At 40.7% G+C, this 25,346-nt stretch overlaps 1 protein-coding gene across 1 annotated transcript; it reads right to left on the bottom strand.

Annotated features, from left to right (window-relative positions):
• Positions 1-5: 5 nt before the first annotated feature.
• On the bottom strand, positions 6-24,447 carry TOMM70 (translocase of outer mitochondrial membrane 70). Its single transcript, XM_056483728.1, has 12 exons — positions 24,160-24,447; positions 15,994-16,167; positions 14,902-15,028; positions 12,276-12,385; positions 10,827-10,975; positions 9,511-9,718; positions 8,796-8,930; positions 7,572-7,679; positions 6,380-6,496; positions 5,467-5,564; positions 4,811-4,933; positions 6-3,872 (listed from the first exon to the last, which is right to left on the bottom strand). The coding sequence occupies exons 1-12, from the start codon at positions 24,409-24,411 to the stop codon at positions 3,719-3,721; spliced, it is 1,755 nt and encodes a 584-aa protein (XP_056339703.1). The 5' UTR covers positions 24,412-24,447; the 3' UTR covers positions 6-3,718.
• Between the last annotated feature and the right edge of the window lie 899 nt (positions 24,448-25,346).

Here is a 25,346-nt window from a genome sequence, read left to right as displayed (position 1 = left end):
GTTGGTTTTTATTTTTTTTTTTTTTTTAATTTTGGCTTCTCTGCAATGAGCTCAGCTGTGTTATAAACAAAAACAAATGCTCAGCCAAGCCCTTACACATCCTACCCCTCAAAAGCCCGATCCCACCATTCCACTTGGTGGCATTCTGTATCAGCAGGAATTTTTGGTCTGTACTTTTCACTGCATTTTTGTGTACGTACTGCACTGGAACTTTTAAGAAACAAGCACAGAGTACAAGGTGAAATGAAGGTTTATTTGTTGAAAAATAAATATTAAAAAATTAACAATTTACCATTTGAGCTGAGTCTTCTGCATTAGATTAGTTCTTCCCACATACTCAACAACCCATATCTGTGATGGCCATTGCTGGGCTTCAACTTCTAAATTATAACTATTTTATCTCTTTCCCTCCCCTATCTCTACTAGTTCAACACGCAGGAGTAAATAAATACTAACTTTGGAGGATTATAATGCAGGACTCTCATGGGCCGACCACTTAAATCTGAGAAATGCAAAGTGCAGTTTGTGCCAGATAACAGGATCTGTGGTCTCAACTCTCCTCCCCTGGAATCTCAACGGGAGAGGACGAATGAAAAGCTACTTTGGTGAACTCAGCTGAAGAGCTGACATGAGCTCATTTCTTCTCAGTCTATCAGGCCAACTTCTAAGCACCTTGTTTTAGTAGGGTATTCAGCAGGGTCTCCAGTGTGCTGCACTCAGAAGTGATACAAATAGGACTGAATTTGTGAAGCTTCCACTGGAAAAAAAATGGAGTCAGTCCTTAGCCATAGCACTTGAAGCAGCCAGTACTCAACCTTTGTGTTGTAGAAAACAGGCACTTTTAAGTATGCATACGATACATATGCACCAGTAAACTAATCAGTAACAACCCTGAAACAGTTCCAGAATTTCAGCCTGCAAGAATTTAAATTAAAGAAATGGCAAAAGTTAGGCAGTGTTAGGATTGCTGGGCTGGTTGAAGCTGCATCTAAGCCATTCTTGATAGTAAGTTACAGTACAGCTCTTCAGTGGATGTTAATTCCCTCTTCCCTTTCCATTTGCAGTTAGATCCTAATAATTCAAGTCCCAGCTTAGAATCATGGAATATGCTGAATTGCAAGGGGCCCATAAGGATCAGAGTCCAACTCCTCGCCCTGTGCAGGATGTCTCAAGAATCACACTGTGTGCCTGAGCACGTTGTCTCTGTGAACAACCACACATGATGAGAATCAAGTTGCTAGACAATTGTTTTAGAAGCAACTTACCAGAGTATCCCTCTAGGATATATGGGTTTTATCCAAGTCTTCAGTATTAGCTTCCTGCGTAATTTCAACTTTCTCTTTTTTCTTAATAGCAGCAATACTTGTCTCACTTCATAGTTTACATGCATACCTGGCTTAAAATAAAACCTCAACTGTATCACCCATTTACAGAAAATCCCTTTCATCACAGAGATGTACCTGCATGCACACATTAATAGGGTCTCAGCTATCAGATTCCCAGCCTTCCTGGTTCAACTTCCTTTCCCCTGTAATCTTCAGTTCTCAAGATCGTACCTCTGTGGGTGACAGAAGCAAGCAGAGATCGGATTTGTTGATTCCACATCTCCTCCTCCTCATTTTTTGTTAAAGGTTGAAGTGAGAGAAGATGACAAGGAGTCAGTCAATTATCAGTTCTTCCTAGACTTAGAACATAAGCAGAGAGCTCACTGCTGCAGAGAACAACTTCATCAAAACCTGTTCTTATTCATGTCAGAGAGAGATACTTGAAGGTAGTATTTATTTTTTCAGTTTACAGGTGATATGTCATTTACAAAAAAATTACAGACAATGCATCCTTTCAGTGCAGTTTCAAACTAGTTGAAGAACAGGCAAAAGTCTGTGATGATTTGGAATGCTAGTAATTGACAGCACATGCTTTTTTCCCTTAATTGATTGGGTGGGGTAAGGAATAGGGTACAGATGGGGTGATGAGGAGAAAATGCCAATGTAAATAAGGCCATGCGAATAAAAACTCCTTGGAGAACAGGACTCCTCAGTCTGGCATATTTTTGTTCTCAGCTAATTGATGTAGAGATTTGAAGTTGGAGAAGACGTTTGACACTTGTTACATTCAGTGCCCCTAGAAGCTGCCAGTACCTTCCCATATCTTCAATTCTACACCAGTGCTATGATTTCAGATCACCTAATGAGCTACTAAAATAATGATTAGATCTTTAGGTCTACTCTCCATCGTTTGAGTACTCAACTGTAGTTGCTGGGAGGAAGGAAGGTCAAGTTGAAATGCAAGCTACTGCTGTATGGTGGCACAACTACAGATCAAGACAGTTTGACTACAGCATCATTAATTTCTTTAAAAGGTTAAATACGTTAGACAATTCACCACGAACAAATCTATGATTTCAGGATGGAAAGAAGCCCAAATTAGTGTGTCATAAATTAAGCTACATCATTTGCATGAGGTTTGTCTAGCCACATCAGTCCAGGGAAAGGCAAGATGGACTGACTTTCACACCAGAAAGATCAACCCAAAGCAAGAGGGCCCTCTGTGAAGTTCCTAATGAGAGGAAAACTATTTAATAATTTGCCCATCTGCTGTTTGCAGCACAATTGCTTCCTTTCTACAGTATTGGTAATCTTGGACAAGACAGGGTCTACAGAACAAAGAAATGAGTGCAGATTGCAAATCCATAGGTTGAGCCTATGCTTTGTTCCTTATCTCAATGCCTCCTGCCAAGGGGCTCTTAAAAGGAGATCATAACCCAGCAGTCTCTAGAGACTGAAGAGAATCTAGTCTATCAGCTGGTGCATTTATACAAAAGCATCAGTGATTACAAAGATTATATGCAAGCATGACCTTACCTTTTGGAGCTTGACTCCCAGCAGTGCTTTCTGTTCTTGATAGTCCCTCTGAACCCTCCAGAACAATTTCCCATGACATTCAAGTAAGGACTGCTGTGCAGGAATACATTCTTTCTTCCAGTAAAGTCTACACAGAAGCAGTGTTACCTGACCTCCTTCCCCAGCCAACCTTTTTCCTCACTCTCCTATGCAGTACTCTAGGGCTTTCTGGGGTGAGAATAAGGACTATCAAATTAATTCCCTAATAGCTGCCACAGGACTATTTCTAAGTAAGTTATGCAGAGGGTGGAAGGGGATTTAAGGGAAGATTGTGCATGCTTGCATGTATTCATGTGTGGTATCCTCTCCACATCTACTGAATTTAAAAAAACCTCTATTATTAAAGTTTGAAAATTAATTTTTGCAAAATTAAAATCAACCCTCAAGGATTAATTGGATATAAAAAAGAAATCTATTTTACAGCACTGACTAGTATTACCTTTAAAATCACAGGAAAAAAACCCACATGCTGTAATATTATTTGATAAAGCAAAAATCGCCCACAACATAATCACCCAAAATGAACCAGTGTGAAGTTTTTATTTGCATGGCCAAAATATGTTCCTTTGGTTCCCCTGCAACTTTATTTCCCTTAACACACTCTAAGGTTTTTGCTGCAGTAGGAACAAGATGCAGCACTGCATACTTCCTTGAACAACCACTCCCACAACACCTAAACATTTAACAGATGTAGCAAATGACAACACCACGAACGGGAAAAAACTAAGTTCCACCATTCAGCATGGTCTGCAACAGCGTCTTTAGGGCTGGCTGAAGTGGGCAACTTCACTTTGCAAGGTCATTTCCTCCTTGTTTCTTTACAGTGTTGGTGGTTTCAAGCCATACTTCTTCGCAACTTCTGTCTGGGCATAGGCAGCATCACAGAGTGAGTAGAGGTGGGCCATCTCCATTTCTGATTTGGCCAGGTTGATAGCTTTGTTGAACATTTCAATGGCTTTATCCAGATTACCTCTGAAATAAACAAAACTTTAGTTAAGACTGCCAAAGCAATCTTGTCATCTCTAAAACATCTTTTTTCTTTCAGAACTTACGCTCTCCTCCATTAATAACTTAAAGGGACTTTGGGAGGAACCACCACAAGAACTTGTGGTGATGCTGAGTAAACGCAGAGAAGTTGTTACCAAGCCTAAGTAACTAGGACAGCTGTTAAACTCTTGAGAGCCCCAACAGGTGGTGGTGAAGGATAAAATGTTCTCCACAGGACACCAAGTTCAGTACAAAGATAATTCTGGGCAACTGAATGAAGTCTCATCTCCCCCGAAGGAACTTAGTATATAAAAGAGGAAAACTTGCACAGGCAGAAGCACATTATTTAAATAAGAAATGCTTGCAAAATTTCTCATGGCATTAGTTTAATTGCCTGTCCTTTAGAGGACTACACAGATTAAAAAGGGACTCAGCTGTACTGTCAGCTACACCCTAAACCTTTGCACAGTTGCAATACAATGCTACAGAGCAATGTACTCCTCTTTTCCCCAAGAACTGACAACTGGAGTTCTGTTGGCTGCAGGAGAAAACAGCACAGGATCCTCAGTACAGACAGTCCAGTATCCAAGGACAACATCAGATACACACAAAGCCATGTAATGACTAAGGAAGTCACTTAAAATGCAGAAGGGATGTATTTAAAAATACATGGACTCATCTGCATATTGTCCATTAAGTATGAAATTGGTGATGAGAAGCTGTCAGATCATAAATCACAATTATGCCACAGAGAATGGAGGGCTTCACCTAAGAGTTACAGAACAGAAATCAGGACCATGGGTAAGTGCTGACCTTACAGGACAGCAGGGAGATCTCAAGACTTAGGATCCATGAGGAAATTTAAAGAACTACTGTAACTTTAGAAGTAACTAAGAACTCTTAACACTGCAATTCAGCATTACCTTTGCACTTCAATCGTTCCCATGGTCTCATATGCAAAATCACATTTGTTATCAATTTCAATGGCCTTGCTTATGAGTTCTAATCCTTTGTCTAAATCTTGCTTCCACTGGAGCTGAAGTAAACTACAAGAAAGAGAAAATTTCAAACAGACGTCACATACTCCTCCCAAAACTCCCATCATGGTAAGCAAAACCATCCCAAATGTATAATCTATTTAATTCCTAATGCAGGTACACAGTAACTTGTAACTCCATGACTTTTAAAAACACCCATGTGAAAGTCACTTTCAATAAGCCTCTTTACTGCTTTAATGACTCTAAAGAAGGGCAAATTTTTCCCAAGAGAAACATGTTGTCTGGTACGTGTTGTTTTATGAAAGAAGAAGCTTCAACACATAGCTGAAGGTAATAGGGCTAAAGGAAAGGTCTTATATACTTCAAGCAGCTACTCAATTAGCAATGAGCACTGAGGAAACATTCCTGAAACTCATTTGCAGCTTTGTCAAGACAAAATATAGGAATACATTTATGAGCACAAAGATGTTTTCACAAAGTTATTTTTCCTGGCTGAACTAAACATAAACATTCAATTCAGGTTGATTCATCTAAATATGCCAACTGCTCTCAACCAAAAGGACTGCAAACGCAATACATACCCTTTATGAACATATGTAGTGGCATTGTCTGGCTCAAGGTCAATGCATTTATCATACATTTCATCAGCCTTGCCAAACTGCTGTTGATCAGTTAGTGCCTGAATCAAAAGAGAAACCCATTTGTCAATAAGCAACCAAAGCGTGCACTCTGCACTTGGCTAATTCTAATTAAAACTCTATTGACAACATGAGATTGGATGTAGTTCATTTATGGTAGAGCAGGCCAGGCAAATCAGTTACCAGAGTTAAGTTTCAAAACTGAGGCTTTTTGGAAAGCTTCTGTGCTTTAAGTGCACAAATTACTGACCATACTGCTACCTGTAATCGGATATCAGGAACAAGGAACATGCTGTGTGCTTTAAATAAAAAGCATTCTAGAAGTCTGTACCTACAAGCTTCAGCTCTTCCTTTTTCACATATACTTCTTTCAGAAAGAAATAAATATATATTGCCAACCTACTTAAAATCAGAATGTGTCATGCTTCCTACTAAAATCAGCAGTATTTTCTTAGAAAAGAAATTCCAGTCTGAACAGCTGTTTTAAACCACTACATGCCACTGATAGAACAAAAATGTTACCCTAGTTCCACACATCTGACTCTCAAATTACCCAGAGGATTCCCGACATTCATCAGCTGAGATGCCACATACATGCAGGAAGGAATCATCCAGGAATAACCTCTCTCCTAACAACCACCCTCTACTCATTTATATCCTGCTCCACCAGTTCCCCCTGTACCTCCTCTGCACCAGAACACCCATAACCATAAATGCAAGTAGCCTATTCCAGGCAGCATCACTTATCTCAAAACTTAGTGTCCAAACTCTTCATTTGTTATTTGAAGAAATGTTATATCCAACATAAAAAGTACAAGAGAATGCAGCATTTTCATTAAGAGAGAGAAAAACATACCTGAGCATAGAGTGCATAGCCCTCAGCACACCTTGGAAATTTTTTAATGACATCTTCAAAGCCTTTCATGGCTGCTTGCACAGTCAAAGCATTACTTCCTGTATAAGCCTGGCGATACTATTCCAATGAAAAAAATAAATGAAAAAAAAAACCATCACCAGACTGAAACAGGGCTGATCAGGCCTCTACCCACCTCCCCAAGAGTTACCTGCATCATAATAATTCAGTTATTTTACATAAGTTGAGAAAATTGGGATTGCTCAGCCTGGAGAAGAGAAGGGTGATCTAACTGCAGACTCACATACCTGAAGGGAGCCATGATAAAGATGGAGAGGGATTTTTTACAAGAGTATGTAAAAATGGTTTTTCACAAGAACATGTAAACAGAACAAGGAGGAATGGATTCAAATTAAAAGACAGTGGGTTTAGATTGGATATTAGGAAAAAATTCTTTATTGTAAAGGTGGTGAGACACTGGAACAGTGCCCAGGGCAGTTCTCATCCATGGCAATGTACAAGGTCAGGTTGCATGGGACTCTGAGCAACCTGGTCTAGTGGAAGATGGCATGACAGAGGAGCTGGAATGGGATGATTTTTGAGATCCCTTCCAAGCCAGGCCATTGTACAATTCTGTTCTAAGTTCCAGAAGGTGAAAATCCTGTACATCCTACCAAATCTGGTTTTGGGAACCTACCACATGTCCAAGTGTCTGGACTTGGAGAGGAAAACAGGTGAAAGAAGGAACTCATGAGGCCTGATAACTGTGATAGCCTCTCTGTATTTCAAATGCTTAGAAATTCCAAACTTGGCATTCCTCCTCGTTCACACCATGCAAAGCTGTCCTGACAAGATTCTTGCACACTGAGTCATTATACTAGCTTGAAATAGTTTGTTTCCAGTTTCTTGATAATGACCACTTCCCACATAGTAAAGCTTTATTAAAATCAATTTTGTGCTCCAATTAGAATCAAGATTTTGTTCCTCTCACACAGAACAGAAAAAATGTTCTACTGTTTGAACAATGAGTATTTCACGAGAAAAGCAGCAAACCCATACTCCAACTGAAAAAATTGTTTCATTATTCCTTTACCTTATTATTAAAAGAGATGTATGTTGCCCTACTTTCCTGTTACACTGGAATAAACCAGAGAAACAGAGTGTTTTCCAGAACAAAGCCCAGCACATTACCTACCAGAGCGAAACACTTCTGTGCTTGCGCCAAGGCGGAATTGGGTCGCAATCGGATACATTCATCAAAGTCTTCCACAGCCTCCTCAATTTGGTCAAGCAGGATTTTCAGCTAGCCAGAATGAAAGAAAATCCTATTTCTCTATTTCATCTGTACTTCAGACACTTACATGATAATTCAATTAGCATCAGTTACTCATTCATATCATCTCCAGCTCATCTGTAGAACTGTCTAGAGACCTATGAAACCCGTAACTAAAAATCACCATCATTTTAGCTACCTACACAAGCAGGCAATGACCCTGTGTAGGAATAGAGAATGCTTGCATTTTAGACTGTTGCCATCACTGTGTCAGCATTATGACCAGCCTCCAAAATTATGCCATATTTTCTCAAGTTGTTTTGCCTCTCTGTAGCCAGTATCTGTGGACTATTTGGAAAGTGAAACATTTCAGCTTTTCCAGCTTGTATTTCAACTTCTTTTGTTGGCATTTCTTTGGTTTTGACATTCTTACTCCTCCACAGAAGCAGAGTTCACTCCGACATTCTCTACTGTGAAGCTACTATAAAACATAAATTGTCAATGTGGAGGAAACTTTCATTCCCTTCAGTCAACACAGCATCGTTTTCATTTCTAAGCACTAAAGAGGTCCAACAATTTCATGGAGAAAAACCCTTGATCCATGGAAGCCTTCCTTACAAAAAGCCTATCTGCATATGCTAGTGCTCCTTTTTTACTTTCAGCACCATTCATCTTAAAGGTCTGTGGCAGCAGGCAGAAGCCTCTAGAAATTAGTCTAGGACATAGCAGTGTCACAAGGCAGACAGGGATGAACTGAACAGATCCAAGTCCAGGGCACAGGGCTGCAGGTGTTATCAGGGACACATTTCCTCTGCCGTAAGAAAGCTTCCTGCTGTGCAGATGCTGTTCTGCCATCCAGCCCCTTCACAGAACAGCTTTCATCTGCTGTAAATGTACAAAAGCCCCCAGTACTTGTAAGTCTCAGCTCATACTGATAGAGGGCTTTTCTACAGCTACAGAAATAAACTGCTTCTGCCTGACCTGAACCTCCAAAACAGACTGTACATTTATCCCACAAAAGTTCCCAATTAGGAGTTCATGGTTTTCTGCCCCAAAGAGTATAAAGTGTCTCAAATGACACCATTTTTCCTTTTAGTATATAGTGAAATAGCCAAGTGTTGGCACCAAATCTCGAAGGTTCCTTACTTGTCCTCGATGGTGGTAAACATCAGCATTCTGAGGATCAATGTCAGCAGCCATGTTGAAGTCCTGAGTGGACAGGGCAGGCTGCTGCTGCTGCATGTACATACTGCCCCGTTTGATCAGAGCGTTGGCTCGCAGCTGCAAGACACGGCCAGGGAAACATCAGCCACCCCAGTGTTTCTCCACATTTAAGGCTTCATTACAATCACTGGAAACTTTTCCTTTTACCTGTTTCTCCCACTGGCAGGTTTCAATTGTTCTAAGCAGGAATAAGTTTCATATTGATCCAAATGAATGAGCTCCCTTAATTTCAAAAATGTCAGCCTATGCTTCCATCTCAGTGGATTTCCAAGCCTCCCAAAATCCATCTCAATTCCTATGTTTACAAATACATCAATGTTTTTTGAAGCAGCTGAATATGGAAGTGCAATTAAGGTTTTTCACTTATCCAGAGTAGATAAGCCTCCAATTCATTCAACTTCCCTCGTTCTTTAGTTTGTACTACTTATCACCTTTAGTTTGCACTACTCAGTACAGCTGTCTCAGAAATCAACAAGCCCATGAAAAAAACAATTTGTCAGTAACAAAACAGTAAATAAACCAGAATATTCCCATTAATACATTTGAAAATTTGGACAAACAGCTTCTTGAAGTATATTGCAAGTTTATAATCTAACTTCTCAATCCTAACTACAATCCATCTGTGACAGGTTCTTACCTTCACGTTTGCATCTTCCATGCTGATGACCTGATCTAGGTCTGGTTTGGCAGCACTTGCATTGCCAATAAGTAAGTAGAAAGTAGCTCGCAGAAGCAGAGCTTCTGCCATGTATCTTCCCTTTGCTTCAATTTCTTTTGTGCTTTCACTGATAATTTTGTCATAGTTCTCTTCTTCCATATATTGTTTTGCTCTCAAATAGCCAGAGCTGTAAATGATGTAAAAACAGTTGTATATATACATGCATTCACTGGACACTGCAATTTCCATTCAGATGTTTCATCAAATCATTATAAATACTAACTTGTGCTACACTTTTACAACACCAGCATAGTCCCATTGGAACATCCATTCCTGGATGGAGCCATCATAGATGGAGAATAATTTGCACAAAAACTGGCCAAATTACATTGGAAATTAGGAAGAAAAATGTTTTAAAGATTTTAAATGTGAGCTTCATTTGCCTCTTGAGGGTTTTTTTCACATGAAGAACAGCAATAATCTCTGTTTTAAAGCAAGAGGGCAGAATTCATGGACAGGAAAGTGAAATATTAAACCTAGCAATGTGCAGCTTATTTGGAAGAAATTATTTAATATCAAAAAATTACAGCACTGCCTTGTTCTCAGCTGTAACCTGGATTTAGTGAATCTGCCTGTAGAACAGGACATTCTCTCTTACTTTTAAAAAAATTATAATGCTGTTTGCAATGGTTTCTAAACTGACAGCACCGCTATCTTTCAAAAAATAATCTGGAAAGTAGCATAACCATTTATGTGGTGCTCAGGCTCAGCTAAAAAAATAAAAAACAAAACCACAAAACCAAGTTTTTCTATGCCAGAACAAACATTTCATTTATGGGCAATTTGATTTCAGAAAGATAAAGCACCATATCAGCCTCCGTTGCTATAAATACATGCTTACATTTAAAAATCCCCTTTTCCTAGCTCATCTTCTCCCTGCCAGTCCAAAGGCTAACTTGCTCTCTTCCTTGGAAATGCTCCTTCAGTATAAAATATTCCTTTCCCCCAAAGCATCATTCAGCTCTCTTCAGTTCTCCCATCTCCTAATATTTACTATGATACTATAGTAAATATTCAGCATTTTTTCGCAGTCTCATTGTCCTTCCTCTGCTTAGTGCAAGCTTGGAACAAGCCAGTCAGCTTTCACTAAGGCTTCACTTGCAATATCATTTATATCAAAGGAATCTCCATGCCAAGTACTCTACAAACAGCAGCACGTTACACTGAGCAGAATGTCCAAATCACTGAAAACTTAATTCCAGTACCAAACAATTCCGAACTGTACTGTCACTCACTTTTCTTTTACTTCAGAAGCCTCTCCCTCCTTGTCCTTATCTTCATCTGATTTCTCACCCTTAAGCAAAGGTTGGGAAATTATATCATCTGTGAAAGAACTGAAGTAGGATTTAATGAACTGTGGTGAGGGCATCAGAGGCTCCCGATTCTGAAACAGAGAAAGGTAATTCCAAGTCATTAGGTGGTAATATCAGATGGTAAAGATGGAAACAGATAGCAAACATGATTATTTAAAAAAACAACCTGATGGAAGAACCAATGTATAACTCTCACTATCTCATCTGATAGCCTGATGTTTTGGATTTACCATTTTGATGTTCGGGGATTCTTTCAGCTTCAGATCACAATGCAATACCCATCACCAGTGAAAACAAAGTGATGATTTTCTGGGGGGAGGGAGATTGTATCTTTCCATATATGTGGCTAGAAATAAGGACTCTTTGGGTAGATGCACTAAAGCATTAGGTGTGCCCATAAACTAAGTGAAAAATGCAAGCTGGTGATTTAAGAATGAGCCTAAATTCAAGCAGATTCTGAATGGTAGTCTTCTCTCTTCTCCAACTTGTCCAAGAGAAGCTGCTGCCACTGTTACAATGGAGACTAATGAGGAAATACTCTAGTTCTGTGTGGAACTTGGCTCAGACACCACACATTTTACTTGAAGTCCCAGAAGTAACACCTCTCAGATAACGAATCTTTTCTGCAGCCAAAAAATATCTTGTTTAAAATAAACTGCACATAAGAATTACAATTCAATCTCTCCTGCAGGAAAACACTGGGTGTGCTCTTCTGAAGCACACCCATCCACGCCCACCCCACTCGTAACACTATCTGTTGTTCCCTCTACACTACACATTTATGGGAATTTCTGTAGGAAAGAAGTCCAGCACCTCAAAACCAACAGAGGATTTCAGTACTTCAACCATCATCAAAACCAAGCAAGAATGCTTTAATAAAAATAACCCAGAATGTGTTAATATCTGTCCCAAACTTTTTGTAAACCTACAGATACTTAAAATGATTGCTCCTGGCTACCCCTATGCTTCCACAGCTCTCTCTTCTACAGTTTCCAAACATTCAGGCATAGATGTGTGTTCCAACACACCCAGTTTCCATGATGTTGCAAGTTCAGAAAAGCCCTATGTAGGGAAGCACATCAACTTAGGGTGTCTCCTGAATGTCATAACAAATTTCATTATTAAAGGAAAACAACTGCTAGAAGCAGATCTCTCTTCCCCAATGAGGTTCCAAAAACTTTGGAGAGGTCCCAAAGGAAAATAACAGAGGTACAATGGCAGCTTTGTAGAAACCAGTTTGTGTCTCTTCTTGCATTTGAGCAGATGGAGACAGTGACTTGTTTACAAAGTCACTGACAAAATGCCAACAACTGACTTTTCAACAACTTGTCAGGTGAAATAACAATTAGTCAGCAGTATCACAAGTCCTACCTTGTACTTCTCTTTGGCCTTTTCTTTTCCAAGGAGTTTAAGAACTTTATCAGCTAATAACATACTTTGCTGGTTTTGGAAGGCTTCTAAAATGCAGACTGCAGTGACATCTAGGAAACAACATACAAAAGTGAGATTAAAGGAATTCTGATAGTCACTGAACTACACTGTAAAATGTGCCACTGAGTACAATGAGGCACTGTCAAACTAATACATGTCCTATTCTCAGGCTAAAGCCTCTGTTTCCAGTTTGCTGTATTTACTGTATTTTTCAAAACACAAATTTGTATCCAAAATTATCTTCCTAGGATAAAATGACTTCATGACAGTGAACAAAAAGAAATTACATTTATTTTTCCACTCATGTTTTATCTAGAGACAAGCACACTTACATCAACAGTGAAAATGTATGTACCTCTATCAGGGGCTTTCACCATTTTGAAACTTCGAGGAGAGTAATTATGTTCATATGATATTCATATTAAAAGTGCTAACATAGCTTCTCTTCTGGGACTGATCTTTATTTTCTACTTCTAAAATTCACAATCAGTCCCATCATATCTCATTTACTCCTCAGTTTAAGAAATCTGCCTAAATTCTATCTCAAATTTTTCTGCTCACCTCTGTGACTTTGGAAGGGAGCAAGGAGAAATACCTTGCTGGCCTATTTAAAGTGCCAGCACCTATCACATGGCTTTCATTCACACAGAGAAACCTCTGCAAATGTTAACCCACTGCTGCTCGAGTGAAGCTTGCCAGTGTGAAATGCCCTATTACCATAGTTTCTCTGGATCCTCCACTTAATGCAATGCTACCATGAGTTTTCCCTGTTTTGCTTTCATTTAAACATTAGTGAAGGTGAACAGAGCCTGGACTTGAAATTCAAGCAGTGTATTGTCTGAATATGCTTGAAAAGTAATTGTCTTGCCCTGGAGTTTTAGCATTATTTCTCTAATTCTACACTGCTAGAGGGACTATTAAGCCATCACTTATACAGAAACTCCTGTACCTCTGGCATGGTCAGGAAGGACATCAGAGTCCCTGGGTAAATATGGTACCTCCAAAAAGAACATGTTACACAAACCCAGTAGACACACTCTGACCAAAGACTTCTGCACTCCAGGCTTGGCTGCCACAGCAACATCTCCCCAAGTTATACCACCAGGGATCACTGGAGGAGTTTTCTGCTGGTAGTGGCTGGGGTTTTGAGGTTTGTTTGGTTTTGCTTTCCTCCACTACATGGGCATGCCCTATTTCCTGGGATTTTACTGGCCATATGTGGTTGGCAGGTAAAAGCAGGGTTATAGAAAAGCACTGCAGTTCAGAAAAAAAAGCAAGAAATCTTCATTTCTGAAAAAACTGTAAGCAAAAAATCAAACTGAAATCAAGGCTGAAAATAATTGTCACTAACATTACTGTTATTAACACTAAAAGGAAGTTATATTTAAAACTGTCCTACTGTCACAGGGACACTTGATCTTTCTTGGGGCTTTTATCACCTGGCAGCTACATAAGGCTCAGATTTTATTACAGCAATCTGGAAGTGCAGCTGATACAGCTGATACACAGTGGTTGCAAAGGAGTGCACTGAATGAACAAAGTTGTCCTTTTCTAGTCATTATGGTCTTAAGGGCATAAAGGCATCCTGCCAGAAGATAAACAGATAACATTTCCACATCTAATTTACCTTCTAATTTAGCAGACCTAATTCTTAGCTGTTGCACATAATGAAACTAATTTAACAGTTAGATTTGTCAGCCAAAGCACTGCCTTATTTTCTGTCCTTCTTTGATAATGAACACAGCTGAAAATTTCATTTCTCTTTTGACCTAACATCAGCAGGAATGATTTCACTTGATAAAATTTATATGGGCAATTTCAAGCAGTAGCTTGTAGCTCAAAAGAGCTGCGCCAAAACACATCTGACCTGTAGTTCCTAATTTCCATGGCTTCTCAGTGACATCTTCTTGACAGTTCAAAATGTATTCTGTTTAGGAATAGCTTTGGAAGGATTTGACACCGTAATTTCTTCCAAATACTAAGTATTAATATTTTTAAAAAACTATATCTGTTCTGGTCTTCATAAGCTATGCACCAGAAAAAAATACTACTGAAGCTGCTTTCCCTCTAATACCTGTCCAATGCATTTAAATCACTGCAATATTTTTATTTCTGACCATGTATCTCTACCTGCAAAAACAGCCTCATTTCTGTAGTAGAATAATTTCTCTAAAACAAACAGAGAAGAAGAAAGTCTCTTTACTGCATGGAAATAGAACAACTGTTGTTGTTGTCCTGGTTATCCACTCATCAGGTTAGATGAATTCTATTCTAAAGTGAAGGAGTTGCTGGGAAAAAGAATACCTTGAGTTGCTACAGTAACATCAATTTCTCAGCAGTCATTTCAGATGTGAGCAGATGAGAGCTTGAAAAATGTGAATAGGTTTCTTCTGACAAGAGAAGAATATGTATTTGCAGAAGCTATGAATGGTTTTAAATATATAATTTTGTATTACTGTAGCTACAGAAGTAAAATCAAAACATTCCCTGAAGTTGCCATGTCCAAAATGCTCCAAAGCAGCAGAGCTAATTCCACTTTTAAGTATACACAGCATGAGCCACTCACCTTCTAAACATTCCTTCTTATTGTCTAGCTTCTCATGGGCCTTTGCACGTCTGAAGAGAGCTTTGACATATTTGGGGTTAAGCTCAACAGCCTTTGTACAATCTTGTGCCACTTCTGTCCATTTTTGCTGTGGGCAGAAAAAGAACACAGTGAGAGGGGGCCCCCTCAGCTCCCTGTGCTGGTTTCTCCATAGGGAGAAACTGCCTGGGCACCACTGCAAATTACCTGCACCAGAACAGCCACAAATTCCTACAAAATATTACACCAGATATTGTACAAATCCCACGGGAGAACATAATGAGTTGATGCAAAGATAGGTAACATTGGGACTGAAAGACTGGTGTAAAACAACTAGAATAAAAAAGATGGAAACATAATGGCAGCAAACAAGTTTATCAAAGTGCTAAAACATTTTTTAACAAAATTTATTTCAATTTATCAAAACAGGCTTTACTAATAGAGGAGCAACACACATTTGGGATTCATTATGGCATGAATTTGTGCTAGACAAGAACTAAACCTAACACCAGATTTATGTAAGCACAGTCTCTCACTTGATACTTCAGACTGTACAAAGCCAGCTTTTCCACTCCTTTATACAGCTCACCAACTCAACCTCATAAGCAAATCCATCATACCATAATAAGCAACACTGTATGACTACTAAAATAACACCAAGTATACTCAGCTGTCGAGTAAATGTAACTTCCCCATATGCAAAATTTAGGTCTTGGCCTTTATTAGGATTTCAATGATTTTTTCTTTAAATTTTGAAGTAGAATCCTTCCAAAATATTTGACCTTTCATTTACTTATATACAAGAAAACTGTTCCAGAAAATAAAAAATTAAAACTTTGTCTTGGAAGAACAGGATGCATAAGAATTACATAAGATAGACAGAGTGTAGTTAATGGAAAATAATTTTATTTATATGCAGAAAAGTATGATGAGCTGAAAAAAGCTGCAACAGCATCTTGCTGTGAGAGCAGCAGACGTTATCACTTGGGACCTTTCAGTGGATGAAAATGACAAAATATAAAATTGATAATGCTACTTTTTACAATAAACACGTAATTATCTTTGATTTCTTACCAGTTGTTCATAGGCAGCAGCTCTGTTTTGATAGAAGGTAGAAAGATCAAGGTTTTTCTCAGGAGGACAGAGGCTGATAGCCTCAGTATAACATTGAATAGCTAGCTCATATTTTCCTGCTTTAAAGTATTTGTTTCCTTTGTTCTTGGCTGCCTGGGCTCTACCAAGAGGACTCTGAAAAAGAAAGTGAGAGGTCAGTTCAAATTAAAAAGGCATCACAGCACACAAGCTATGCACTTTAGGGCTCATCTTCAAAGACAAAAAATTATCTGAGTTGTAAACTGCAGCCCAGTTTCTAAAAAATCTCACTGATTTTAATTTCTGGAAACACACAAGAATTTTCCTTTGCAAGTGTACCAGATAGGAGACAACCTTTTCACAAGATTCACTACAATGGTAATAAACCAGTGATTTCTGTTTGGAAGGCTAAACAGATTGTCATCTTTCACATGGCTGGTGATCAGAGGAACCAATGAGGTAAGTTGTTTCTCCAAAGGCTAGATGTATAAAGAAAACAAAGCCCTCACAGCAATTCAAATAGAAGAGTTTCCTTTTGAAATACCTACAGTGAGACCAGAGGGGATTCCTCAGACTATGAATTAAATATGGAAAATATTTTGTGGTAAGACCTACTGAGCAAGACAAATAAAACCTGTAAGGAAAATAAAGCTGGTTTGCCTTTCATGCACCAGGCACATTAACTTTATAGCTGACTCCTCTACAGCTTCACACACTGCTTCATGCAATGACAAGTGTTGGACTACCACCATCTTACTAGGGGACAGAAAACTTTGCAGACTGGCCTGAGATGCTGCTAAATGCATCTTTATGTTCTGCACCACATACTGATGATCTGTATTTCTGCAGAAACTGACATTGCTATCTACCTGAAACCCCTGATTTACAAATCAGTTATCAAATCTTGTAGTTTGTAAGGGATCAGATGTAAAAACGCTCTGTCAAAGGGGTGTGACCCATATTCAAGAAATAAGAGCTGCAAAAGATTCTAACATTGATCTTCTGGATTTCTGCTCCCCTGCCACAGCCTTGCTCCATGGACACCAATTTGCAGCAGCATGCAGAAGTATGAGCACACATGCCATGCTACCAACCTTTCTGAGGAGGGGGAGGCCACTGACTGGGGGCAGGAGTGCCTTTAACAATAGCTGCAGGATTCACTACATATCACCTGCACTTCAGATCCTCGAGGATTTATTGGGAATTGTCCCTGCTGCTCTTTGACCATACTTCTGCCTCCTCTACCCACCTATCCACTGCCAGGGCCAAATGGAATAGATACAGACAACCAGACAGCTGTAACACAAGTTTGAAAGCAGCTTTGCATTTCACTTGCTCATTCCCCTTAATGTCTGCCCATTTCATTCTAGCCTGATCATTTTTTGCATCTAAGTGATTTACTTTAAAACTGAAAATCTGAGGGGAAGCCAGGACTTGCTCTACAACCAGTCTTTTAAGGCCTGGATCCCTATCCTGGCAGGAGAAAATCAGATAATGGGTACTAGCCTCAGTTCCTACATAAAAGTAGGCATCCAAATAGAACAAAAGTATCTTAGAGGCATTCTCCTGAGGGGAGACTTACAAGTGAAACCATATAAGGGAGAGAATTTCTTGAATATGCCTATTGCCAGCAAAGCTCTTCTCTTGCAAGTCATTAATCACTGGGTTCACAGGAGATTAATCTACACCATCTTCATTGTTCACAGAACAAGGCAATCTGCAAGGCTTTCAGATTTTTCTATTGTAAAGCTTCAAATTTGATTTGATAAAAGATTAACTTAACCCATACACTGTGTGAAACTCTAAGCCAAAATTAGAGTGCAACTATTTTTACCAAGAGACAAGCAACTGTGTATCTGACAAGTTGTTTCTTTAAAACTTAACTAAAGTCTCAAAAGGTTAAGTTTATTTCCAGTAGGTCCTAAATCTACCTCCAAATACAATGCTTTTTTTATAACAAAGGGAAGGGTTATGCATATGCCACAAATTTAAATGCATGCAAGTCAGCTTGAATTTTTCCTTGTGCATTTCTAAAGCAAAACACATAAAAAATGCCTTTGTGTAATAATCTTACAAAATTCAGTGCTGTTCCTATTTACTTGGGTCAAAAAAGAAAAGCACATTACATGGGCCATGTTGTAACATTCATACATGTGTTTCCAGTGTGAAAATTATTTAACACAGCAGAGATTAAGCCTAACTGCAGCTAGGTTACTACTTTATGATCACTGCCAATTTCTTCATGCCAGGGATCTCCTACACCAGTATGTGCCCCAGGCTGAGCAGTCCATGTGCTCCATCCCAGGCACTCTGAGATCCCTGCCCCACAGCCCTTGAGTAAAGACATGCCAGAGATGAGAACTGCTGGATAACACCCAAGTGCAACCACTGCTCTGGGGTCAGGTGTGGGAACAGCAACTGGAAACAGGACACCTGTAGGTCTGTCACTGGTGCTCTGCTGGTTTTTGGGAAGCATCAAACCTTCAGACAAGCCTGTAAAGTGATCAAAAACTTGAGACTACAGACACGATGCTGAAGTTATTACAATCAGTAACTCTGTTATGTGAGTAAACTTTCAGTAACAGCTGCAGCACCACAGATCACACAACCAATCATACAGAAATGAATCATGGAACATTTGCTGACTCCTTGGTTACCCCCCTGCTGCACACATTGCATGAGGCAAGAAATGTGGGGTAAGAAGTCAGAACTTAGAGCACAACATGCTCTCATGCAACAAAGTCAGTAGAAGCTGGAAAGGAAGAAATCAACTGGTTGATGCTGCCTTAAACCAGACTGCTTCTCTGAGATGTTTCATCTCTGCATCCTTACTCAAACTACTCTGCTGTAGCCCTCAGTGTGCACCCAAAACACCAACAAATCCAATTATGTTTTTGTTTGGTTTGGTGGGGTTTTTGCTGTTGCTGGTTTGGAGGTTTTTGGTAGCTGATTATTTAAAAAAAAAAAAAAGATATCAAAGAACTCACATCACATTATTGTGATAGCAATAATATAAGAATAAAATAAGAACATGAAAATTAACTCTTCACATAATGCCAGTTTTTGAAGGTTTGTCAAGCCTTAAATTTAACCCCTACAAAATTTTTAAGCATATTTTAAAGAATTCCTGCTCAATTACTACACTTGACATACATGAGTATGTAAGTAATTGATAATGCAAACAAACTTCATGTACCTCACGCAGAAGCAATCAAAAACCTCATTCTTCTATTTTCTTGTCAAAGTAATAATTCTAGACATTATTTTCCAATTTCACTGCTTCTCCTCACCTGACCTATTGCCATCCTATGTGGCACACTGGACATTTTCTATCCCCAAGGTGAAGTTCCATATAGAGCAAGAAAAACTGTCCAGTTTGTCATCTTCTGGTAAAAGAATCTGTGCAACAACCAAACCAGCTCAATAAAATGAACATAAGTTCATAACAGCTCAACAAAACAAATAACTCAGAAGTTATTTGCAGCTACACAAAAAAAAAAAAACATGTCAGGACTGCTTTCAGCAACTGTTCATTAACAAGTCCTAGAATAGAGCTTAAGCTAAAGGACACTTGTGAAATTTAGTTATCAGTTATCCAGGTACCTGAACAAGCAGATTGCTAACTAAATAAAAAATAGACAACACTGAGAAAATTTTCTTAACTTCTACTTTAGCCTCAGCAAAAGTGCTTTCCTCACAAAATGTTTAGAAAGTGCATGCAAACAGCAACTTAACATCAACAGAACTGCCAGCTGCAAGAATAAAATGCTTCATGACTCCCAGCAATGGCAATATTGTTAAATAGCAGTTCAGAACCTAATATATTTGAAGGAAACCGTTATTCAAAGCAGAACAAGAAACCTCCTGCCAGCCAATGATGACAATGATTCACAACAGAAGAACAAGCAGAGAGTTTCAGCGTTTTCTTTTGGCAGTAAAGGATTTGCATGAGCAAATAGATGACATGGAAGGCAGCTACTGTTTCACCCATCTTAATAAAACCTGTAAAAAAATAAAGCCTTGGTCTAGACCTCTAATTTTTGTTTTTTCCAAGTGAGAGAACCCTCTTGAAGAGATGAGGTACCATGAAAAAAAATCCTGCTCTTTTCTGAATACCTATCTTTCCACTTCTTTTTCTTTTGACTTTTCAAACAAAGGCATTAACTGAACATAAATGCTTTTTAAAGTCTCTTTAGCACTAAAACCATAATGAGAAAAAGTATTTTTACATGAGCTTTAGAAGTAAATTCAAAGCATGAGCAAGGATGTATTATATAGAGAAAAAAATGAAAAAATTTACAGGAGAAATTCAAAATCAGTCAGTCACCTTCCTGTTAAATGAATTTTCCATCCACGCCTTCCATGAATAAGCCAAGAGTCTAACAATTGTTTTACTGCTATTGTACACTATTGTTAGGAGTTTTCTACACCTGTCCTCTACAGCAAGCATGAAACAGAAGACTTACAGTAGGTTGATAGCAAGATTCATTAAGCAACAGGTGAACTGTACAACAGAAGTGACTTTTTAGTTACTTTGCTTAGATCAATTTTAGAGTACCAACGTGAGCATACATAGACTAAGGGGCTCAATTTGTTCATATCCTGATCTCATGTCAGGGCAGTGAGAGAGGCAGCATTCAGCAATTGCTACTGAAACAGATACTGGAAAGAAGCCATGCTAGCTGGCTGCTGATCATGGTATGTGGCACCACAAAGGCCGAGGAGTTTGTCACGTTCACCCACCACTGCCCTCAAGGACAGTCCCCAGCTCACAGCAAAATGTGCAGACAGGGAACTGCTGGCGACCCCAGTGGCTTTGTGTGCAGTACACAAGGCCACCCAGCCAACCTGCTCTCACACCAAACACAGGGCTACCCCATGAACTTGCTGAAAGAGTTAAGGGGTGAGATTTGGACTTGTCACAGAGCTGCAAAAGGAATTGATTTCAACTTCAGGGGAACAACACTGAAGCAACCAACACATTACCTCACTGACTAACCAGTGCTCACTCCTGTAAGACATGGAGGATATAAAATCTGCTAAGAATTTATCATGGAATAAGTTTTAAAAAACCCTAAAGAATCAACTGGGCACCAACTAAAGCAATATATCAGTGTTTTAGCTCTGTAATACTGCCTACAAACCAGGAGAGCATGTAAAAAGCAACTGCTACTGAGTGACTAAAGCACATTCCATCTAAATTATAAGAATACAACTAAAGCACATTCCATCTAAATTATAAGAAACAATGGCAACTGTCATTAACAGATGCAATTTGGCTTTACGACCTTTGAGCCATCCATAGATGCAGTTTTACTGCCATCACTTAACTGGTTCAATAATACCAGTTTACTGTACTGTTGAGGAGCTCTGCTTACAGGAGAAGGAATCTCAAAAGCAGTTCAGCTTTTCCCAATATAGCACCTGTGCTAAGGGCTTCTGCCAACACAATGTCAGTCACAGATTACACATTTGGCCAGTTCATCAGGAGAATCCTCTGGTGTAGACACAGCCTGGGAAAAAAAAAAGTAAGGCCTGTGCAGCAGGTAAAAGAAAAGCTTAAACTGCAAGCAAAATAGTAACAAGTCTGAATAAAGAACAGAGAAGATATTGGGCCTTACATATTTTTAAAGAAAAAAGAAAAAAAATTCAAGGTTGTGTCTTCAGAAACAGTGACCAGAACATCAAATGGATACAGGGCATGATTTAATAAAAAGCACAAAAAAGTATGAGCTGTAAGTTACATTTATGAGTAAAAGAATAGTTAGCTGACACAGCTGCTGGTAGCAAATTCATTATTGACCTTTTTTTTTTCCAAAAGGTTTTCCTCTTGTATTTCAACTGTGAAATTAATTAATGGCTCTTGTTTACTGTGCAGACTGGTATGTGAAGTCCAATTGAGTTTAAAAAAATACCCCATCATGTTACAAGGGTAGATTAATACAAGACAAGCACTTTTACAAGTGAAGCATTTGCAGTGGTTGTATTTTCAATCATGGGTCTTATCACTAATATCCATAACTAATAAAATATGAGAGGAAACATGAAATCTACATGGCATCATTGCTTTGGATATGAGTAACAGGAAGACAATCCTCCACACACACATGAAGCAGTCCTGGGAACCTGCAACAATTTATTTTCCTGATGCAGCTTATTTTGACCAGCTAGACAATTATCTCATGTAATCAGTCAAATGTGGTAACTTCTGCAGCTTTCCTAAGCAGTATCTCTAATTTCTTTACAGTGTAAGCAATGACACTCCAAGAATCTTTGCATCAGGTCATACCACTCAACTTATTCTTAAATGCACAGATCCTTGTGGTAATTCAATTTGTGGAGCAGCACAATATTTTAAATCAAATGCTACATAAGTGTTTCAAATGTTTTCAGTGCTTCCTTCCTACAACTGCAGAAGACTACAAACCCCTGGATATCGCTGGAATTCAGAAACACAATCAAGAAACCCAGAGTGAATGCACTAACAGGGAAGTCACTGCAGCAAGACAAAGGTCATAGCAGCCTGCAAAACAGAGCTCACATACAGCAGGCACACTCCATAAATATGCCAGATGCTGCTTGCAGCCATGAGGCAAAGCTACCACAGTAAAGAGTCAGAATTTGCCCTCTGTACACAACTTGTTCAGTACTGTTTGGTGCCCAGGAAGGAACAAATCACTGCATTCAAGTAACTGCCTCAAGGTCCAGCATAGGTTTTACAGCTTGCTGTGCTTCCAGGAATGCCAGAGACTAGCTATGATTCACTAGCTGGGGAAGTTGCCACCTTCCTCACCACTCCCACATGTACCTGCCACTGCCTGCCCAAGTGTGTCCATCTTCATTACTCAAACCATCAAGGTTAAAACTGACATTTTCCAGTCTCCAAGATGTGATTTTTTTCCCTTCCTGATCATTTCTGATGGGAAGCTTAAACTGTCTGACAGCTCAGTGCATTTTTGTTGATACAGAAGAATGGGAGAAGAAAATGCAGTATGGGATCAGATCTGGACTCCGATCTTACATGCTGTCCTTGAGTTTTTTGCACAGACCATTTTATCTGAAATTTCTCAGAACAGTAATTTACAACAGGATAAATGTATGTTTTTAGAGCATGCAAATTCAGGCAAATTCTACACTTTAAAGTCTCTGCTGCATAAACTGTGTGGCTTCTATATTTTCATGGAACATATTCCATTTTAAAACAATCATGATAGTTTTTTCTTTCCACTCTGCTCTATCCAACATCTCACAGACTTCCTTTTCAAAACACTATTTCTGGAGGAAACTTACCCACAGCTATTCTAGACCTCAGAGGCAGAGGTATGTTCCCCCCTCAGCAGCACAGATCCATGCTCAGTCACTGGATGAGAGGATGCATTCAGCAGTACCTGATTTGGAATAAACTAATCCCAATCCTTGTGCGGCGAGGGCAGAACCACAACCACAAATACCTGGCTAAGAGCTCTGTGGGCCACCCAGGCTGACCACAGAGAGACATGGAGATCTGGCAGCACCTCCAGCTAAGGGTGATAAACGTGATTTAAGGCACTGGAGCACCTCTCATAGGAGCAAAACCTAAAGGAGAATGGCTAGCCTGGAGAAGAGATGGCTGAGAGGGAACATCATCAGTAACTATGAGCATCTGGAGAAAATGTGTCAGGAAGATGGGTCCATGCTCTACTCAGTGGCGCAAAGCAATGGTTCAAGAAGCAACGGGCAGAAACTGATGCACAGAAGCTCCACCTGAACAGGAGGAAGAACTTTACTCTGCAGGTGGCCATGCACTGAACAGGTTGCTCAGGGAGGGTGTGGAGTCTCCCTCACTGGAGATATTCTAGACTGTCTGTACACAACCCTGTGCCATGTGCTCTGGGATGCCCGTGCTCGACCCCGGGGTAGGACCAGGTAACACCCTGTGGGCCCTGCCGTGACCTGCGGGGCGTGCCCGCAGCGCAGACCAGGATGCCACCCGAGCTCCATCCCAGCACGCTGCTCCTGGCTCGGGACGGCTCTCCGGCAGCCGCTGTCCGGGCCGGCCCGGGGCCTGCCGGGCCCCGCCGCCGCAGATCGCAGCCGGGCATCCCCACGCTGCTCCGGGCGGAACCCCGGCCCCCGCCGCCGCGACGGGCGGCGCCGCTCCCCGCTCACCATCTCGTCGTGCCCGGGCCCATCGGGCTGCCCGGAGACGCCTTCGCCGCCGGGCCCGGGGCTCGCCCGCCCCTCGGGGGTCTTCCTCTCGCTCGCGCCCTTCCCGCGCCGCGCCGCCCGCCGCCCCCACAGGTAGATGGCGCCGGCGCCCAGCAGGATGGGCGCGCCCAGCACCAGCGCCAGCTGCCAGCGGGACAGCCCGGCGGTGCCGCCGCCGGCGCCCGGCGCCTCCACGGGCTTCGAGGCGGCCATGACGCCCGGGAGGAGGAGGAAGGGGGGAGGGTCAGCGGACACGCGGGGCGCGCCGGGAGGGCGCGGGGAGCCGCCGCTTCCGCCCGCCCGCAGCGCCCCTGCCGGCGCGGAGGGGCAGCGCAGCCCCTGCGGGACCCGGGCTCGGGGCGCTCCCAGGGAAGGCCGCGATCCGTGAGGGAGGAGATCTGAGCAGCTCCCACTGGAGTGCTGAGTCCAATCCTGGGCTCCTCAGTACCAGAGAGACGTGCAGCTCCTGGAGCGGGCCCAGGAGAGGGCAGCGAAGGTGATTAAGGCACTCTTGAGAGGAAAGGCTGAGGGAGCTGGGCCTGTTCAGCCTTGAGGAGAGACGGCTGGGAGGGGCCCTCGTCAATGTCGACAAGAACCTAAAGAAGGGATTCCAAGAAGATGGATCCAGGCTCTTCTTGCTGGTGCCAAGCCATGGGACAAGAGGCCACGGGCAGAAACTGATTGCACAGAAGTTCCACCAGAATATGGGGAAGAATTTATTTGCTGTGCAGGTGGCCAACCACTGGCACACGTTTCCCAGAGAGGTTGTGGAGTCTCCCTCACTGGAGATATTCCAGACCTGTCTGGACACAGCCCTGTGCCGTGTGCTCTGGGATGACCCTGCTTGAGCAAGGAGGTTGGACCCCATGATCCATTGTGGCTCTTTTCAACCATATTGGTTGATTCTCTAATTCTGTGAAGTTTCAGCTAATGTGGCTGATTAAAACTTTCTAGGACTTGGTACTTAAGAGTTTTGGAGCAATCCTTGTTATAAATGAAATCTTTCTGTTTTCTTCCCAGTTATTAATTGAATCTGTCATTAAAATAATTTAATATATAATACTAGAATTTTGTTCGTGTGTGTCTATGACTAGTCAAAATACCTTACCTGTAGGCAGAGGAAGCTTATGTTCCTGTTCCTCTTATTT

Source organism: Oenanthe melanoleuca, chromosome 1 (genome assembly GCF_029582105.1).
Source record: "Oenanthe melanoleuca isolate GR-GAL-2019-014 chromosome 1, OMel1.0, whole genome shotgun sequence".
NCBI lineage: Eukaryota > Metazoa > Chordata > Aves > Passeriformes > Muscicapidae > Oenanthe > Oenanthe melanoleuca.
This window is presented reverse-complemented; position numbering and strand designations above follow the sequence as displayed.

Excerpts from the sequence above, each read along its gene's own strand:
- TOMM70 (XM_056483728.1), bottom strand. The coding sequence starts at position 24,411 with ATGGCCGCCTCGAAGCCCGTGGAGGCGCCGGGCGCCGGCGGCGGCACC. Across the intron at positions 12,386-14,901 it reads TAAGAAGGAATGTTTAGAAG|ATGTCACTGCAGTCTGCATT; the intron begins GTGAGTGGCTCA and ends GTTGTTTCCTAG. Across the intron at positions 9,719-10,826 it reads GCTTCTGAAGTAAAAGAAAA|CTCTGGCTATTTGAGAGCAA; the intron begins GTGAGTGACAGT and ends CATCATTTACAG.